The 19,971-nt window shown below is 43.3% G+C and overlaps 4 protein-coding genes across 4 annotated transcripts; 1 reads left to right on the forward strand and 3 right to left on the reverse strand.

The window, feature by feature from the left end:
• Positions 1-1,626: 1,626 nt before the first annotated feature.
• LOC133923252 (myb-related protein Hv1-like) lies at positions 1,627-2,982 on the forward strand. The gene is made up of 3 exons (XM_062368665.1): positions 1,627-1,944; positions 2,030-2,684; positions 2,771-2,982. Exons 1-3 carry the CDS (start codon positions 1,627-1,629, stop codon positions 2,980-2,982), a joined length of 1,185 nt encoding a protein of 394 aa, XP_062224649.1.
• Positions 2,983-10,968: 7,986 nt separating this feature from the next.
• Positions 10,969-11,681, reverse strand: LOC133922629 (uncharacterized). Its single transcript, XM_062368037.1, has one exon. The coding sequence runs from the start codon at positions 11,530-11,532 to the stop codon at positions 11,149-11,151; it is 384 nt and encodes a 127-aa protein (XP_062224021.1). The 5' UTR covers positions 11,533-11,681; the 3' UTR covers positions 10,969-11,148.
• A 2,918-nt stretch (positions 11,682-14,599) lies between these two features.
• On the reverse strand, positions 14,600-15,556 carry LOC133920702 (early nodulin-like protein 18). Its single transcript, XM_062365301.1, has 2 exons — positions 15,342-15,556; positions 14,600-15,253 (listed from the first exon to the last, which is right to left on the reverse strand). The coding sequence occupies exons 1-2, from the start codon at positions 15,511-15,513 to the stop codon at positions 14,790-14,792; spliced, it is 636 nt and encodes a 211-aa protein (XP_062221285.1). The 5' UTR covers positions 15,514-15,556; the 3' UTR covers positions 14,600-14,789.
• Positions 15,557-16,706: 1,150 nt separating this feature from the next.
• LOC133920703 (early nodulin-like protein 18) lies at positions 16,707-17,907 on the reverse strand. Its single transcript, XM_062365302.1, has 2 exons — positions 17,658-17,907; positions 16,707-17,526 (listed from the first exon to the last, which is right to left on the reverse strand). Exons 1-2 carry the CDS (start codon positions 17,836-17,838, stop codon positions 16,844-16,846), a joined length of 864 nt encoding a protein of 287 aa, XP_062221286.1. The 5' UTR covers positions 17,839-17,907; the 3' UTR covers positions 16,707-16,843.
• Between the last annotated feature and the right edge of the window lie 2,064 nt (positions 17,908-19,971).

Consider the following 19,971-nt stretch of genomic DNA (forward strand, 5'->3'; position numbering starts at 1 on the left):
TTTTGTAGTAATAACAAGATAGTTAATCATAAGTAAGTACAAATAGTTTTTATTTGTATTAAAAATTATAAATTTATACAGGTATTTAATATATATTTTCTTTAAGCACTTAATATTGTTCGTGCCTTAATCGCGCGCGTGGCTGCAGATTACAGCCGCAAGTAATGCGGTTGATTAGAAGAATAATCTGTTTGGTTAATAGCACTATCCTGCGTTAGGAGAGAAGGTTGGCGTCAAGCTTTTATGATGGTGACCGGCAAACCATCAGGTAGGTTGGTTAGGAGGAAATTGCCGATGCCGGTGTGGCGGCAGTATGTGGTGTGGTTGGTGAGTGAGGAGCTTGCCGCCTCAGCTTGTCATTGTGTGATCATTAACTAGATTTTTTAGAAGATGTCATCATTGACTAGGGGTAATAAGGAATTTTTTATTTTTAAAATCAAAATTTGCAAATATATACATCTGTTTTTGAAAAATACACATCTAGACTCTTAGGACCTGTCATGTTTCCAACCGGCAATGAGTATAAGAATAAAAAAATATTACATCCTGATGCTATTAAAATTCAAAATATTATTAAAATAGTCATGACAAATTTTGAAAAAAAAAATGGTGTAGAAGATGCTATCATCTAGCTTAAAAAATTCAACTCAAACAATTTCTTGTGCAATGATAAATAAAAAAAATCGATATTTTTATCTAAAAGTTTTTGAGAGCTAGATGATAGGATCTTCTACACCACAAAATTGGTTCATAATTTTTCATGATAATTTTGATAGTGTTTTGAATTTTAAGAGTATTCGAACGTAATATTTTTATTTTTAAATATGTCACCCATTGAAAAGGCAACAGGTGGCTTAGAGTCTTAGATTTGCTTTTTTTTAACGGACATATATTTGTAATTTTTATTTAAAAATATAAAAAAAATAAAAAAGTTCTGATAATAAGTCGCTTGGGCCAAAAATGGAGATACGAAAGCCTTTCTGCTAATGATGTCCTTGGGCCCACAATCTGTTGTGTCTCCTCCTTGTGGCTGTGGATAAAACTTGGGCCCTGCTGACAAAGTGAGCCATCCACCGAGTGGTCTCGGCCCACTCCAAGGCGAGGTGCCCAACTCTTTCTTTCCCCAAACGACACGCGGCCCACGCCGAGTAGCCAGCGCCGGCGCCACGGGCACTTCGACTTCACACCCCTGCGCTGCATGCATGCATGCACGGTCAAACCGTGGCCCGATTCTCCCGGCGCCCCCCGCGCGCGTCCCTCGCCATCTTCTCCTCGCCCACCCGAACGATCTCTTTCTTTCTCCCTCCGCCGGCTCGCAGAAAGGCCTAAACCCTTCCCTTGTTCTTGAAGCAATGCGGCCAGTTTTTTCCTCCCCGTTGATCTACCGGCGATGTTAGCTGCTGCTAGGTTCCAGTTTGCTTTCCATGGTTCCTGACTCCGTTCTTGTGCACGGGGCAATGGACGAGGAGTAGGAGCCGGGATCGTCCGCCTCTCTCCGCCTCCTCTCTCTGTGCGTACTCGAGGAAGAAGGAGAGGAGGGGGAGGAGAGAGGAGAGGCCGGCACTCGCGGCACACATCCGGGAGATCGAGCCAGAGCATTGCGCGTGGCGACGCCGACGCGCTGTGATGGAGGCTGACCGAGGGGGTAAGAGATCGGTGGCAAAGAGGTCGTCGTCGGGGGAGGACGGCGGCCTGAAGAAGGGCCCGTGGACGCCGGAGGAGGACGAGAAGCTGGTCGGGCACGTGCAGAGGCACGGGGAGGGGAACTGGAACAAGGTGCGCCGGGAGACGGGGCTGCTGCGCTGCGGCAAGAGCTGCCGTCTGCGGTGGGCGAACCACCTCCGACCCGACCTCAAGAGAGGCCCCGTCTCGCCGGAGGAGGAGCACCTCTTCCTCCGCCTTCACGCGCTCCTTGGCAACAAGTGGGCGCGCATCGTTGCACACGTAAGTAGAATCGATCCATTGATGCCACGATCGATCTGTATGTGAGATTTGATCGATCTGTATGTGCGTGCGTGCGTGCGTGCAGCTGCCGGGGAGGACGGACAACGAGATAAAAAACTACTGGAACACGCGGCTGAAGCGGCGGCAGCGCGCCGGCCTCCCGCTGTACCCGCCGGAGGTCGAGCAAGAGGTCGCCCTCATCCGCGCAGGCGGCCCCAACACCATCCTGGACGACGCCGACAGCGACGCCAATCCCCAAGGGTCGCTCCTCTTCGATGCGGCCGACAACTCATTCCCCTTGCTGCCGCTGCCGGCTGCCTCGGACTCGACGGCGCCGTCCTACCACTTCGGCGACGCCGCGCAGGAGCTGAACCAGTTCCCCTTCACCGGCGACCTTCAGATCGACGTCACGGCGCTACCGCCGCACTACCATGACGTTCTTAACCTCGACCTCAGCAATCACCTGCTGCCGTTGCCGCCTATTGCACACGAGCTCCCTTCTATCCAATCGGCCCCGAACACCGGCGCTCTGGTCGAGATGTTCCTCCACGAGCAGGACCAGCAGCTGGCCGGCGCCAACCTCCTCAGCGTCGGGTCCATGCCCGGGCTGGTCTGCCACGAAACCAACCCGGCGGCGTGGCTGCCCGGCGGCAGCAGCAGCCGATACGAAGGCGACGTCACCTCGCATTGCGTCCAAGGCGAGGGGTTTGGCCTTGGCGGGAAACGCGGCTCCTTCTTCGGTGAGCTCTTGTTGACCTCCCTTTCCGAATCCAAAAATGTCACGTCGCTCCTGTTGCGAATGATATACGTACGACCTGAGATGCAGATGATGCGAAGCCCGCAAAGAGGAGGCTGGCAAGCGTGGCCGACGACGAGGAGATGCCCAACCTGCTCGGCGTCTTCCCGGGAGAACTGATCGGCAGCGACGTCGTCGCTGAGAGTATGTTCCCGGCCATCGGTAGCCATGACTTCAACCTTGAGGTGCAGCAGCTCGTGTCTTCCTTGCCGATCTCCGATGAATATAACTGGAGCCCATGACGTCGCCTCGCAAGCTCGCGATCGAATCGAACGGAACTGAACTGAAAGCTCAAGAACAAGGGACGTAGTAGTAGAAGGTGCTAGTAGTGCTAATAAGTCGAGGAACATTGCACCAGCATAATCTTTACCCTTTTGCAATGAGATCCACTATGTTCTGTGATTGTAACAGGTGTAAAGTTTGCAAGAATTCAATTTTCCCCTTAGTCCACAGATTAAGCAAATCTATCCACGCATCGAAGCTCAGGCTTGAAACTAAAAAAACAAAGTCCCAGTGAGAAATGATAACGTTGTTTGTAAATGATAACGTTGTTCACATTTTTATTACTTCGACACTTGTGACAGTTGATCTTTGTTTGGAATGCAAAATAGATTGCGAGAGTGACTCTTATAACATGGTCACTAGTCCAGTTTACTCAAAATTGTTTGCTGCTAATTTCAAGTGCATTGCATATTTTCTAGAAAAATTATTTAAATTTTAGGAAGGGGAGTGTTGTACAAAAGATGACGCTTACATGTAGGTTCTGCTCTGAAACTAAGAATGAGATAGGAAGTACGACATCAGATGCATGGTCCTGACACTCTAGCATATAACTTGGGAGTCTCGGACAAAAAGGTCATTAACATGGCTGTAAACTTTGTTGATGCAATCAAATTTTGTTTTGGTGAAAGGAATCAACCCACTTGAGGGCTAACCCTGAACGTAGAGAAACAAATTACAATAATGCTAGACGAGTAACTGTAAAATCTGACCTTTGCTAAATTACACTTACTTTCTGTGCCGTGTCAGGGGAAGAGCCCTGCCGAACCGCCGGAGGGTGAGACACCTTTCCGTTTCCCCATCTGCTCCAAACCTCAGTCGCATTCCCTAATCCATCCTTTGTGTTCCTTAGATATTTGCCATTCTCATAAGTCATATCAGTTGCTTTATGATTAAAACTTATCAGGAGCGGATTTGTTTGTTGGGAGGTTTTTCTCCCCCTGCCTTTTTCATTGGATTTTTGAGAGGAAGATGTAACATCACCAGCAGCACTGAGTCTTTTTTTTTTACTTGTAAAGAAATATGTTGTATGGACTGTATTATGCAGTAAATAGATACCCAAGTTGCATTGAAGAGTTTGGCATGAAATAAAATGCAAGATTGTTTTTTATACCGAGCACAATTATTTATAAGACCGCTAATAAATGCCGTGGTAAATGTGGGCATATATTAGTTTCCATACCGAGGTGTAGCATAGTTTTTCTATATGCTTCAGGTGGTAGTGCATCCAAGAAAAATGTTCCAGTGAATTGTTCTCTTAGTCTTACATATCTGGAATTTTTTCTTGCAGAACTCCTAAGGGTCATTCGAAGACTGAATTTGAAAGAGCAGTGGACTGACCTGTCTCTCCACTTTACAACTTTGTACGCTCTGTGATCAACTATATCAGAAAATACTAGCGCACAAAATCATTTCAGAAGCATAGGAGGACTGGAGGTTCTATTAGATGGACTGGGACTTCCATCAAGCAAATTTTCAGTCTCAAAGCAGTCTTTTGTTCCCAGTGATGAAAGGTATGTCTTTCATCAGAGTGGCAACAAACCTCTGATGTAGGAGGTCCTGAAGTTGGGAGAAGAGGGGCAGTTATTATGATCAATGACAAGGAACAAACTAAATTAGATATACTTTTATGCACGAATGTACTGTTCTTAAGGACCATAATGTCATTCCTCAAATCGGGGGAGGATTCTTCCTTTAAGAGCCTGTTTAGAGGGGGGGGGGGTGTTCTAGGAATTTTCAGGATCTAGTTCAATTTGTCCAAATCCTAAGGATTCGGATCCCGATCCTCCTTTCCAAACAGGACCCTAGGGCATTTTAGTTCTGTCCCTTTATTCGGTGCCATCGCATTGTCATGTTTATAGGGTCACTCTTTCATTTCCATTGATTTAGTTGTTCTGCCAGGCATCAAGATTAATTTCTGTATGATTGATACATAATTGCATATTCCATAGCTTCTCCTTTAGAACAGCTACTGCTGTCATTCTACTGCTACTCCAGTCACAAATGGTTGCCAAATTGCAACTTTGGCCACTGATTTCTATTTTACTATATGTGTAAGATCCAGTAAATTATATTATTATGACTTACTTTTCGAGAATCTGCTGATATCATTTTCATATATCCAATATAAATAATCATCAGGCAACACCACTCAAAGTTTAAAAAGTTCGACCGAACATATTCCATAAAGTTACTTGTTTTTATTGGAGTGAATATTTTAGAGGGAAAACCCTCCATTTACTTTTTGGTTGAACGGAAATAACTCAATAGCAATGATAGTGTATGACAAAGCTATCTGCTATCAGGTGTTGAATAGGAGCGTTTTTGCCATTATAAGCTGATGATGTACTGTAACAACAATCTTCCAGAGATAACAAGCTACTTCTATAGTTTGATCTTATCTTCTTTGTGTGCTTGTCGATCTGTTTTGTTCTTTGATCTAACATAACATGCTTTTACAGGAGTGGCATTCTCCAGCTCCAGATACTATCTTTGGAAATTCTGAGGGAGGCAGTGTATCCTGTTCCATTTGGTTATATTACTTTGTTATTTTTCTAGATTTTGGCCTTTTGGAGCTAGGATAGACTCATATCTAGTGAAAAAATCACGCTACATGAACGATTGTGTTCTTAATGGTGCTGCTCCTAACCTTCAGGCCATCATGTCCTTGATCTTAGACGAGGCCAGACTGTGGTGCTCTGCTGGAGCTAAGGATCTCAGCTTGCTGTTGCCTTGATCTGTCTTTCTGTGTCGTGTTTTGTGTGTTTGGCTCAGTTTGTTCTTGGGTCATGTGGGTTTTTTGTTTTTGTTCGGGTGTTGTTTGTATTGCTTTGTTCCTTCTTTTTTAATATAATAATATACAATTCTCCTGCGTGTTTGAGAAAAAATTAATCGGCCATCTTTCCTATTTATACTATTTTTGTCTATTATTTACATTTTAATAGTTTATAATATTGTTGAATGATATGCACTATATGTTTCATATAGATGAAGCATGTATAATGTAAGTTGTGATTGATAATTATTTATACAGTGATAACTTATTATAATAATGATAAATAAATTATTTTGAATCAGTTTTAAGTATACATGACTATTTGAACGTGCAATCATCCATCAAATTCACCTAGTCAGCCACTTAACGATTAATCGTTTGGCGGTACCCTCCCATCTGACTAGCGCAACTGATATTGCCAACTTTATTTTCTAATGTCACTATTTTGGCCATAACTTAGTATATTGTTGGGATTTTGATGCCATATACTTTTGCATGATTAGTCTTTCTTGTGTGTCCTTGACTGTTAATTCAGTTTTGGTAATGTCAACAATTTGCAATTCTTGTGTGAAAATGGATGGATACATAAATTTGCAAACAGCTTTTGTTGGCCTGCATTTATGCTTCAGGAGTTTCATCAGCAAAAGTTTCTTGATCCTCAAATGGCCAACCTGAAACTTGATAAAGAAAGCAATGGGACTTCATATACACTAGAATCTTTCTTAAATCCTATAGATATTCTTGATACAACAGAATGGAACGCGTATTCTGTAAAGTTAAGCATAGGACTTTGCTCTTTTCTTCTTCCTCCAAAGGAGATCAAGTACTACTCTGCTGCGAGCTGAGAGGTTCCGAGTTCGAGTGTCACGAACCGCACGCACACGTATTTCACGTGAAAAATCGCGTGACTTGTGATAGTCGACTATCGCGCGGGCGTGGGGGGAAAAATTTCAATTTTTTCAGCTCCAAAAAAATCGATTGGGCGTCCGACTATCACTGGCAGTGATAACCCCTTTATCACTTCCCGTTGCCCACTGCCGGCTCCAAAATCGACACTGAAACTCCTTTATGGGCCGGCAGTGAAGGGGTTTTTAGAGTAATGGTACCAGCCAAATGATGCTTCAGTCTGTATATCCCTCCTCCTCGAGCTTCCTGGCAATATTTGCATCTAACTAACTACATCGAACATCAATTACTTCCTCTGCATGATCCCAGCCAGGGTTTGATCGATTTCCCTAGGCATTCTTTCTTTTGGCTTTAGTAGTTTGGCTAGAACCAGTAGCTGACATTTTCCCTACACAATACATGTAAATAAATTTGAGACTTGAAGATCTAAAAGACAAAAGCATGAATGCATCATGCTTTAAGATTCTTACTTTTAGAAAAAGGAGACACTGATACACTGCGTACCTGATTTCTTCAAGATATGCTCTTCCCCAACCTTTTGGTTGCTTGATCTGGTTGGCTAGACGTACGTCAAGATCAACGAGCAGCCATGGTGCCGCGTAGCCCCACCATTGTCGGCTTGTCGTAGAGAGAGAGAGAGAGAGAGGCACAACCACCACAAATGGGAGAGAAGCCAGCAGCATTAGGGATTTAGGGTTCAATTGTACTGGTACAATAGCAAACAAAAGGATATCCACCGCCCAACTAGAATGGATGGCTGGGGTTGAAGAAAACTACATGATTGTTCTTATGCATATTTTGATCGTGATTCCGCTGATTCTACGACCAAAATCGCGGTTCTACTACGATTATATCCAAATACGATTCTTACACGATTTGAATCATTTTGGTCAATGTAGGCTCTTAAAGTCACATGATTCTACCACTAGAATCATGATTTTAACAACCATTCATTGGACACAAACTGTACAGATTAGAACTTCCGATCCCATGAATCCCAACGATCGAATCTGGGCGAACTTCACTCCCAGATTTGCTAAAAAATACACATCAGAACTTCCGATCCAAAATCCATTCAGACCCAAGAACCCTTGTTTGACTATCTCAGATGTTCCGACGAATCGAAACTTCCGATCAGAACTCAAAACGGAACTTCCGAAATCAGGATCGAAACGTCCGATCGGCACAGCTGACATTTAGAAAAACACCGATAACTTTTGAATTCGATGTCTGATTCCGATGATCTCAGACTCTACGGAAAGCATACTCATAGGGCTACACAACTCAACTAATTTCATGATCTCAGTCACATAGAATCAAAATTAGAAACACTCTAAAAGTTGATTTGGCAATTTTCACCAATTGTACAAAGTTTAATCCCTCAAGATTAAACTAGCTACCACATGAAACATGTCAAACACCACTATTTCTTGGTCGCAACCACTTTTTACCACTAAAGGCAACAACAACAAAAGGTTAAATCTAAAACATATTTTATATACCCCGAACTACTAAAACAAACTCTCAACATAAACTCATCTTGCACTCAGCACGTGGTTTGAGCACTTAACACAAAAATTGAGTAACGCTTTCCGAAGTCCTTCTTGCTAGTACGGCTATTGATCGTATAACCTAATCTCCCACCAATTTCCTTGAGACAAAAAAAAAACTAGAAATCATATTCTAGTTTTACCATTACCTTGAGCAATCCCATTCAAACTTGATAAACACATCATCCAAGTCCCGACGCTTCTCATAGCTCTTCAAGGCTCATCATCAACTTCTCTTTTCTTGATAACAGTGATCATCCTTGGTTCTATCTTGATCTTCACTCGATCTCTAGAAGTTTAATAAAGCTCTCTTGATAGTTTTCCATTCACCAAGCATACAAGACTTCACTCTTCGTATCATCTTCATTTTATTCACTACCAAGACATAAACCACAAGCATCAAGTATATAAGTTATCCATTAAACTTGTCTTTGATATTGCTCTTTCAACTTGACATATTGAATATCTCGATTCAACTCATCTCTTCTTAAGGAACCTAACCTCAACTCACTCTCAAGCACAAAGTATATGGATTAGTCTATAAAACCTAATTGATAATTGTGTATCTTAAGTTATTTGATCTTCACAAATAACTTAGGCTTCACTCTTATTGACAATCTTCATATGGAACCTAACCACATTCACTCTCAAGCACATAGCATATGGGCTAGTGTATAGAACACAATTGATAATCTTATACCTTTAGTTATTCGATCTTCACAAGTAACTTAGCTTTCATATTTATTGTCAATCTATTGAGATCATCCCCAACATCCGAGATCTCTTCCACTCTAGCTTCTCCCGAGCATCACCTAGAGCTTATTCATCTCAATGCATCTCTATTGATCACATGATATTCCTCAATAATGCTAAATCATCCCCTATGAAACAACTTATTAACAATTTTTAACATAATTGTTAGTTTATATGTATTATCATTAATTACCAAAACCACACTTAGAGGTTAGATAAACCTTCACTACTGACCACTTGGGGTGTGACCAGCTACTGAGAACTATTAAAACAAATTATTGAACAAAAACTACTCACACTACTAAACAAACTACTAATACTACTACCAACTACTGGTAACTACTTATACTACTGATATAAACTACTGGATAATTTTACGATCACTTTAAACTACTGACACTAGTGAACAAAATTACAAAAACTACTAAAGAAACTATTGATATTACTGACAGCTACTGATAACTACTAATACTACTGACACAACTACTGAACAATTTTACTATAACTTTGAACTACTAAACAACTACTGAACAGAATAATTGATACTATTGAATAAACTACTAATATTACTAGCAACTACTAACAACTATTAACACTACTAACACAACTACTGAACATTTTTACTATGACTTAGAACTACTGAATACTGAACTACTGACGACTACTGACACTACTGAATAATTTTTCTATGACTTGAGACTACCAAAAAACTACTGTCATAACTACTGAGCAAAACTACTAACAACTACTAAAGCATCTGAATCATAAAATTATTAAAGAATTACAGAATAACAACTACTAAATGAAACTACTAACTAACTATTGTGTTGGGCGTGTGGGCACAGGGGTAGGTGGGGCGCGTGGGCACGCGGCATGTGGCGGGCTTGGGCTGGGTGCACGTGGGCCGACTGTATTGGGTTGGGGTGTAGAAAAACTATTCTACACCCCGATATACAATAGCACATGTATATATAGCCTTTTATGTATTCCTAGGTATAAATACTCCTCCCTCTAATAGGTGCTTAGAAAAGAGTATTTATATTTTTAAAATAATATATACATCTTGGAAAGTAGTATATACTTCAATTATAATGAAATCAACTATGGATCAAGCTACGAGTATGTACTCCAAGGAGTACAAACTCATTTTCACATTTTATATACTCCCGGTTATACATACTCATCTTCTAACAAGTGTTAAAACATATGTATATTTTAAAAAGTAGTATATATATATGTGTGTGTATATATATATAGGAAAACTAGTTTGTACTCTCGAGAGTAAATACTCTCTATTATGATATACCACGTAAATGAACTGGATATACTCCTTTGTCACTATGAGTATACTTATATACTCATTTTAAAATACTCCAATATGAACTACATGAAAAATAGAAAAGAAATCCATCAATTTTATTAGATTTTTATAATACATTTGTATTTGTACATAAAATGTAATACACTAAAAAAATATGTGCAAACCACTAAAAAACTTACATACCACTTGGATGATCTTATATACTCACATGCTATATATAGAAAGCATATTTGGTACTCCTAGGAATATATACTCCCACATACGTATCTCATTACATAGGAAATATCTCGTGTGATAAATATTATGACATGGAGTATGTGTATATATAAGATTATACAAGTAGTATGTATATTTTTTTAGGTGATTTGCATATATTTTTTAGTATATTACATTTTATGTACAAATATAAAGGTATTATTAAAATCTATTAAAATTGATGGATTTTTTTAACTTTTTTATATAGTTCACATCAGATTATTTTAGAATGAGTATATAAGTATATTTATAGTGATAAAAGAGTATATTCAATTCATTTATGTGATATATTATAGTAGAAGTATGTACTCCGAAAGTACAAGCTAGTGTGTGTATATATATATATATATAGTCTCTTCATGCTTACATCTACTATGTGACCATGGTATAAGAAAGGTAAGGATCCATTGTTGGAACGAAATAGCATTAAGAACGTTAATAAAATTGTAGTCATGCATGAGTGCACGCATGGAAGTGCTAAATAAAATATGCTCCTCAACATGCTCACGATCTCTCTTCCGTAAATACTAGATCGAACTTGATCATACTACGTACTAGCTTTAGCTCTTCATGCACCGTTGTTCTTGCCCAGCTGTTGTGCATACACGACTCGCCGGGCGTGGCCCTTGTGACTACTCCCCCAGCCGCCGGCCTGACCGTGGGCGTCCGAGAAGTACTTGCTGAGCTCCCTCATGAACCCGCCCGTGCGCGCGCGCGCCTGCGCCTGCGGCGCGCGCGGCGCCCTCTTCACCCACGCCGCCGCGAAGCCGCTCGAGTTCGCCGCGGCGGCGGCAACCTGGTGGTGGTGATCTGGTCCGTAAGCCAGGTGCTCCCTGTCGTCCTCGGCGATGGTGTCGAGGCTCCTTGGCACCTTCTTCCGCCGCATGATCGACACCACCTGCGGCGGCGCCACCTCCGTCATGAACCTCGCCGCCGCCTGCACCTTCGCCATGGCGACACAACACAGGCTGATGATAACTTTTTTTGAAGCAGAAGTTAACACGAGACAATATCTGGTCTGGTCCTACACGAGCTTGTTGCAAGAACTACTGTGGCTTCCGGTTGCAAGAGCTCTTGTGCCTTGTGGAATGAAGTGTAGCCTTGCCGAAGCATATATTTATACTGAACCAGCTGCAACGCCATGGGCCATACGGCAGGTAGACGTGGACTGCACCGTCGCCGGCCTCTCGAATGCGCATCGCACAACTGTACGAATCCAGTTAGCTTGCACGTCAGCCAACCACTGCTAATCTCCAGTAGGGAAAACCAGGCAGGCATGCAGGTGTGCCATGGCTAGGCTATATCTGGCGGCACTTGCCCTTCAGCGACTGCCGGCGGTCGGGACGAGCGAGCGTTCAAGGCGGGGTTAATGCGGCGCGGGCACGTCGGCGTCCGTCGCTGCCGGCTAGCGACGCGCGCCTTTTCGGTTTGATGAGGGGAGGGGGGCGCGGCGACGGCGACGGCGACGCCGGCCGGCCGGGGCGCGACGTGTCAGGCGTGCGGTGGCGCGGGGCTCGGCGTGTGGCGCTGCAGGCGTCCACGTACTCCACGCGTGTGGCGCGCAGGAAATCAGTCACATTTCGACGATTAGCAATTGAAACGCATGGGTTTCGTTCATTTTTTGCACGCCCGGCCGGCGTTATCCTCATGCGGAAGTCTCTGCGGTGTGCCGCAATGCCGTGCATTGCAGGGCACATAAATCAACACACACACAATGAACTACTGATAACTTTTTTTTTCTGGAGCGGCACGACGGTGACTATCGAAAGAGAGACGATATACGCAGCTACTGCTTCATTTCCTTTTTCTTTTTTCTTTTCAAGAGTCTTTCTTTCGTTATGTTGTTGTTACTCGCAAGGAATAAATTCAGATGCCCACGCTTTATGAGGGTATAGTGTGTAGTGGTGTGCACATGCATGCGTCATCCTTGTCATCAGGAAAAAAAAGAATGCTTCAGTCAGGTTTCAGCGTGCCACGTGTTGGCACGGCAAGGGCAAAAGCAGATGAGCTTAATCCTGCGACGTTTGGATCGATCATAAAGCCCACGTAAGACCGTGTCATGGCACGCCGGCCCAATAAGAATTCCCCGGTGGCCCGTCAAGATCATCCTTGGGCCCACGGACAGAAGTGGCAGGCCAGCGGCTCTTCTTATTGAACCGAAAAATAATTAGAAAAAGTACACGTTGCCCCTCTCAATTATCGTTCGAATCTATTCGCCCTCCTCTCCGAACCATAAAACCACATTCTCCACATATTCTAACTATTCAAACTGATACAATTTACCTTTTTAACTAATTGTAATGGTGGTTTTGTCTTATGTAGCGACAACTCAGCCTGTCCTATTAGTAGCATTTTCGCTGATGTGATATAAAAAAATCTTAAATTTTTCTAAAAATACTAGAGATAATTCTAATACCTTATGTGAAAAAAAAAATCAAAAATAATGTCATGTGCATCATATTTCATGGAGAGGACATTTGGGAAAAAAGAAAAAATATGCAGCTCATTTATTAACTTACATCAAGGAAAATATTAACATACAAACACATATTTTTTATATGTAGAGTGTAACTCAAGAGGATCTATAAAATTAGTTTCACTTCATTTAAATTTTTATTAATTTCTTCATAATTCTTACAAAGTTCAAAAGCATAAAGTGAACATGTTAGGAAAAAGCATTGTAATTAACTTTGTTATGTCATTATTTTTTCTACACAAAGCATTGTTTAAGTAAACTAATAAAAGTGGTTTCACTAATTTTTAGGGTGCGATGGATTAGTTATGAATTAATCTAGTTGCAACACATTTACTCAATCTTACATATTACAATAACTATTTCATGATTTCATGTATTAAGATAGAGGATCATGTAATAAGACTAAAAAATTGGTTTCATATTTTTTGTATTAGCAAATAATTAATTATGCATTTAACTAGTTTTAGCAAATAAATTTTCTCACAGAAAATATATAACTTTTTCATGAGTAAATAATTTTATCATTTAGATCATGTTACAAGGAAAACAGAACAAATTATTTCACTTGATTTAAAGCTAAGATGAATTAATTATTTATTTTAGAAGAAAACCAACAAAAACTAACACGTTCATTTTATGCTTGTGAACTTTGTAAAAATCATGGAGAAATTAATAAAATTTTAAATGATGTGAAACTAATTTTATAAATTATCTTAATTTACGCCTAAAATATATATATACATTTGCATGTTAATATTTTTCTTGACGCAAGTTAATAAATGAGTTGCACACTTTTTTTTCAAACTTCCTCTACATGAAATATGATGAAAATGACATTGTTAAAAAATCACAGAATGTCTTAGAATTATCTCGAGTATTTTTAGAATTTTTTGTGATTTTATAATTTTTTTAAACATTTTTATACCATGTTAGAGAAACGCTGACAACAGGGTTGGTTGAGTTGTCGTCACGTAGAATGGAACCACCATCAAAACCAGTTAATAAGATAAATTATATTGATTTTATTTCGTTCTCTTCTTGATTTATCTTCCCGTTTCTATTTATTTTATTTTATTTTATCTCCAACAATTTTACTTTGAAGGGATTCACAAAAGAAAAGAAGACAGAATACCAAAGTGAAGAGAATGATCTAGAGAATCCTTTCGTGAAGAAAAACTGTTGGAACGCTAAAGAGATCAAAAACCCCTTCGTGAAGAGAATATGACTCACGAAGGGAATCTGTTGAAGATGGTCTTAGCGTTATTTTTCTGAGAAAGCTTTAGTTTTGATTAGTGTTCTGAATTATGACTGTCGGTTGATCTGTATATAAGTTATTATTAAGAAAATTTCTGTTGTGTTTATGCAATATACCGCTAGTCTATATAATCATTGACACGGTTTCTTCAGTATGATTGGATTGTTTTATCACCAGCATATCTTTGATTAATCTGTGGTAGGGTGGTTTCTCTTGGGGTAGAATATGTTGCTTGTTGCATGTCAGTATGATGCGAGTTAGGCATGTAAATAAGGGCATGTCGCCAAGACCAAAACATTGCATTTCCTTTTCATTTCTACAATGCTTCATTCTTGTGTTTGATATACCAATTGCAGCAACCAATTCTGATCTGTTCATTAATGGATCGAATGAGGTGTTTCCTCAATCCAAACACAAAAGATACATTTTGTTCACACAACTTCCTCTGACGGTTACACAACGAAAATTACTGCATCCTTCAGAAAGCAAGCGTGGCATAAGCAATGCAGCCTACAAACGAGGCGACGAAACCTGCCACGGTGAGGCCAGCACCATTCTTGTCGTTGCCGGCGGCAGGGGGCGCGCCCTTGGCCGTGGAGTTCTTCGCCGCCGGAGCATTAGGTGAGGAAGGTGGCGCCTGAGCCTGTGCGCCGCCGCCACTGCCATTCGAGGGAGCTGGCGTCGAAGGCGGCGGCGAAGGAGACCCCTTGTCTGGCGCCGGCGCGCTGGCATTGCCTCCGGCGGCGACCATGACGATGAGCTTCTCGTTGCTCCGGCAGTTGGCCTCGACGCCGCTGATGAAGAAGAATGCACCGGAGCGGTCGAGGGTGAAGGCTGTGCTGCCGTCGTCGAACTGCTTGTCGTACGACGACGTGTTGCAGGCGTTGTAGTCGGCCGGCTCAACCAGGAGCACCGAGTCCTTGTCCTTGGGGTACACGAACACTGCACAGAATCGAAGCAAGATCACATCACGAACAGGGGGGAGCTCGAAGCATCAGCCGCTGTGCAAGCGTGTCAGGAAGTCACTTACAGAGCTGGTCTCCGATCTGGAAGCTGGTCTTCTCCGCCCAAGTGTTGAAGGGCTCGGCGCTGGAGTCAGGCACGGCCCAGCCATTGTCGCCGCCGACCTTGTACCGCGTCGCGCCGGCCGCGGCGACGAGGAGGACGAAACAGGCAAGGCCTAGACCAAAAGAGCTCGCCATGGCTACAAATTGAGCTATCGATTATGCTGCTGTTATGCTTGTAAAATTGGATAAAGTCTGGAGAGAGGCAGCCCAGGGTTGATGGGTATTTGTAGGCAGATGGCGCGTAAACTACGCGGGGCTTTACAAGCTGTGGGGTACCTTGCTTTGCTTTTGATGGCCGGTCACCTCGAGCTGATGATGCTCTGCAGAGCACGTGCTGGCTCGGCCTTTTTCGTGCATCATGCTGTGTCGTGTGCTACCCTATGGCCATATTCCCGTTGCGTTGCCTCTGCTACGTGGAATCGATGCTTTGCCAAACGGTCTTGTTTACACTTTTTTTTACATAGTATAACTCATAGATATAAGTATACGTTCACATAATGTCAATTTAGAACTGGAGATGTGGAGATTGAAGATTGGCGAAATCATCACAAACGTCTTAATGTTGACGGGTACATTATCTACCGTTGAAAGAAAATTTCATCTTGATGAGATGCATAAAGAATAAACCTGAGGTTTGATCTAACGCGTAGAGGGTCCAACCAACTCACCATCCAATCCCAGGCTTGATTCTCAATGAGCTTGTTTACCTGTCGCTGTCGCGGCTAAACAGACCTGATACATTGCCAAATGGCGTTGAGCTTAGGGACTTTGGAGCAACATCCTGTGCTCTGTAATGGTTCCTCTGTCGCGGGAAATATGTAGTGTTAATTCATATCATCTATATGCACCTACATCTGCGAGGATATTTAAAAAACTATGCGCACCTACACTGGACATTTCAAAAAATATTTGCGCCTACATGTGCAGACTAACTGAACTACTCGTCTTTGCTTTGGTCCGTTCTAAGTATCTGTCTGTACTCTGTCGATCTATCGTCTTGCAATCTTCCCATTTCCAACGGAAAAAAGAACAGAGAAATGGATGTTCGTAGGATTAGATATGCAACTGGAGTACTGGACGGGGCCACCCGGAAATTAGAAATCGCGATGGGCCCCTGGTGAGGGAAATTCTGTGGCAGAATTACTCCGGCCCGTCGGTGAACACGGCCGACCCAAACTACAAAGCCCAAGGCTTGAAATCCGGCCCATCGCACACGATTTGCCGGTTGCCATGGCACCTCTCCCGTGCGAGCCAACCGGCCGGCCGGTGCTCCATGTGGAAAAAATTATAAGATAGACGAGAAAATTAATTGGAGATCGACTAAAACATTAATGAATCGACTCGCTTCTTAACTCTTATTCATCCAATGGAAAACGAATGCAAGATTGTTACAAGGACATATGCAAATCGTGCTTAAGTATGTGCAGTACTCGAGTCTTTCGTTGGAACAGAGAATGGGTTCACTTCAGAGAGCAAGCATGGCGTAGCCAACGACGCTGGCTCCGAACGAGCTGACGAGGCCTGTGGCCACAGTGAGGGCGGCGCCGTTCCGGTCGTTGGAGCCGGAGGGAGGCGGCGACGTGCCCGTCGAGTTCGCCGTCCCATGTGCGCTCGGAGCCGGAGAGCTTGCTGAGGCCGACGTTGGTGCCTGCGGGGCACCCGCCGGGGGAGATGGCGGGGTTGACGTCGGAGCAGGCGCCGATGAGCCCGGAGCAGGAGGGGACGAAGAAGAAGGTGCCGGCGTGCTTGGCGTCGTCGTAGGAGCAGAAGCGGCAGGAGGGGGAGCGGAGCTGGGAGACGGCGGCGACGCGGTGGCCGGAGCTTTAGGAGCGGGCGCTGGAGGGGACGGCGTCGGCGGACTGGAAGTGGTAGGAGGAGGGGAAGATGCCGACTGCGGAGGCGCCGTGCTCGGCGCCGGCGCACCGCCAGTGCCGTTGCGGCCGGCGGCGAGGACCATGATGATGAGCTTTTCGTTGGCCCGGCAATTGGCCTCGACGCCGCTGATGAAGAAGAGGACGCCGGAGCGGTCGAGCGTGAAGACGGTGTCGCCGTCGTCGAACTTCCTCACGTACGACGACGTGTTGCATGCGTTGTAGTCCGCCGGCTCCACCAGCAGCACCGAGTCCTGGTCCTTGGGGTACACGAACTCTGACAAAGTAAAACCATGCGTTATTATTCATGCACCGTTAATCACAAAATGACATGATCAAAGCAGCAGATATCAAGCTTCATTTTACGTAGATAAACACGTCTGATTTGTGCTAATTAAACCTTATTACCTAGCGAGTCTCCTATCTGAAACATGGTCCTCTCTGCCCAAGTGTTGAAAGACTCTGCGCCGGCGACCGGCACGCTCCAGCCATTGGTGCCGCCTACCTGGAACCGAGTTGCACCGGCCATTGCCACCGCAACGGCAAAGCAAGCAAGGCCAAGACCATAACTGGCATTACACTTTGCCATTCCTGAAAAACTAGCTAGCGAGATAGCTAATCTGAGCTTGTGCAAGTGTTTCTCCTTCTTCTTCTTTTTCTTCTTCTGGGGAGTAGGTTCCTGGGGTTGCTGCGTATTTGTAGGTGTCAATGCCGGAGCTTTACAAACTGTGGCTACTTTGCTTTCCATGGTCACTTTAAGCTATCTGTGTTTGCAAAGCATATGGCACCTCACCTTTCCGTCTTGTCTTGCCTCTGCCTCCTCCAGAGCTAGCTTAGCAGAGGCATTGCCAACTGCCGCTTGAATATTCATAGCTTGTGCACCGGTCATCTATGGTTCACAAATAATGTCATTTTCCAAAGATTGATGGCAATTTGTCCATGTCGTTAGCACACATGGCGCGCCACGAGATATATATATATACACACACGCCTTGGTCGATCAAAGGGGGCAAATGACTTGGATAAAGGTGCTTAGCGTTGCGCTAACAGCTCAGTTAAGTTGAACAATGATCAACGTGAAAGATTGATTAGTTAATGGTAATTGAAAATAAGAAGTTCTTTCAGAAAGTTGCCTTTTTTTTTTTGTTGCTTTGTAAGACCCTTCTGTAAGTTCAGTGCAGGCTGTATGGCATAGGGTTCTTGAACTTGTTGCTAGGGTCATTCTTTGCCCATGTGTGCAAGGAAAACAATGCTGCTGCTGCAGCATCACAAAGAGGCAGCTTCTGATGGTTTAAATTGCCTAATGTTCTGCAGGTCAGCTGATGTATCCCATTAGGCATTATCAGCCCTTTTTTTGAAAGAACAATGGCAAGAGAGTTGCCGTGTTTTATTAAAAGAACGAGAGGTCCAACAACTCACAAACCCCGTCAACTGGCAGGGGGACAACAGAACACAAAAACCACATCAATATATAAAAACCCCGTCAACTAAAGCTGGGGTAACAACGGACTCAAGAGGCCACCAGAACAGCGAGGACGAGATTTGCCAAGCTATGAAACTGTAGCAGATAGCACATTATATAGCAGACCACTCAAACCAAGCGCTCTTCCTCTTTTCTAAGTTTGTTTTCACCAACATTGACATTGTTTCTGGGTCAAGCGACTGCCCCTTAGAAATGCATCAATTTATTTCTTTCCATGCGTTCCACCAAAAGTGAAGGACCGCTCCATTGAACTCCCACATGCCTTCTTTTGCAATCTTGATACGTGCGTGTCGCCACCATAAGCGGACACTATTATGGTCAGAGAGAACAAGGAGATCACTCCATTTGAACCAAAGAGATAAAAAGCACCACATTTGATTCGTGAAAGTATAATTTTTTGCAAGATGGGTGACGTCCTCATTTGCAGTGTGACATAGGAAGCAAAGCTATGAATGAGGTCATCCCTTCTGTGCCAAATTTTCAGCCGTCAGAATCTTTCCCTATACGAGTAGCCAAGCAAACATTTTGCATTTCGGCTCAGCATAAGCTGTCCAGATCGGCTTCATGTTATAATGCTTGGAAGCTCCGACAAATTGGATGTTGTAAGCACTCCTAGCATCATATGCTCCTCTCTATGTTCATTGCCAATGGATTTGATCCTGTAAATCCGCATCAAGGTGCACTTGCTGCAACTCATTCCATAATTCTATGAATTGAGCTATCTCGTCCCTCGTTGTAAGAGAACACAAGTTGGTGATCCAACTTCCATTTTGTAGCTCCTTGTGCACCATTCTTCGCTTTTGTTTGGCCATCTTATAGAAATCCTAGGCAATTACCTTAGATGCCACCCTGTTGAGCCAACTGTCATGCTAGAAATCGGTCTTCAACTCGTTGCCAATAGAAACTTCGGTAGAGATCATGAAGAGGTCTTGATCCATTCTGTCACACGGAATACATAATTTGTTCCAAGGTCTTTCCATGTCCGCTCATCAAAACCAAAGCCACCGGACTCTTAGAGCTCTAGCGAAGTGCACTAAATCAAGGATCCCCAAGCCCCCAAGCTCTTTAGGCTTAGCTTTCACCTTCCAATTTATGAGAGAGTGTGACCCATTTATCTTCTCAGGTTCCTTACCTTTCCACATGAAGGCTCTCCTAATGCGATCAATTTGCGCATGAGTTATTTTTGCAGAGGAAAGACTGTCAAGGTGGGTAGGTAGGACAGGATAGATTTAACCAAAG

This window comes from Phragmites australis, chromosome 6 (genome assembly GCF_958298935.1).
Source record: "Phragmites australis chromosome 6, lpPhrAust1.1, whole genome shotgun sequence".
In the NCBI taxonomy this organism is placed as follows: domain Eukaryota; kingdom Viridiplantae; phylum Streptophyta; class Magnoliopsida; order Poales; family Poaceae; genus Phragmites; species Phragmites australis.

Bases quoted from the DNA above. Each gene is read 5' to 3' on its own strand.
- LOC133923252 (XM_062368665.1), top strand. From the start codon at position 1,627: ATGGAGGCTGACCGAGGGGGTAAGAGATCGGTGGCAAAGAGGTCGTCG. The intron at 1,945-2,029 runs GTAAGTAGAATC...GCGTGCGTGCAG, and splicing joins GGGCGCGCATCGTTGCACAC to CTGCCGGGGAGGACGGACAA. The intron at 2,685-2,770 runs GTGAGCTCTTGT...CCTGAGATGCAG, and splicing joins GAAACGCGGCTCCTTCTTCG to ATGATGCGAAGCCCGCAAAG.
- LOC133922629 (XM_062368037.1), bottom strand. From the start codon at position 11,532: ATGGCGAAGGTGCAGGCGGCGGCGAGGTTCATGACGGAGGTGGCGCCG.
- LOC133920702 (XM_062365301.1), bottom strand. From the start codon at position 15,513: ATGGCGAGCTCTTTTGGTCTAGGCCTTGCCTGTTTCGTCCTCCTCGTC. The intron at 15,254-15,341 runs GTAAGTGACTTC...GATTCTGTGCAG, and splicing joins CCAGATCGGAGACCAGCTCT to TGTTCGTGTACCCCAAGGAC.
- LOC133920703 (XM_062365302.1), bottom strand. From the start codon at position 17,838: ATGGCAAAGTGTAATGCCAGTTATGGTCTTGGCCTTGCTTGCTTTGCC. The intron at 17,527-17,657 runs GTAATAAGGTTT...TTACTTTGTCAG, and splicing joins TCAGATAGGAGACTCGCTAG to AGTTCGTGTACCCCAAGGAC.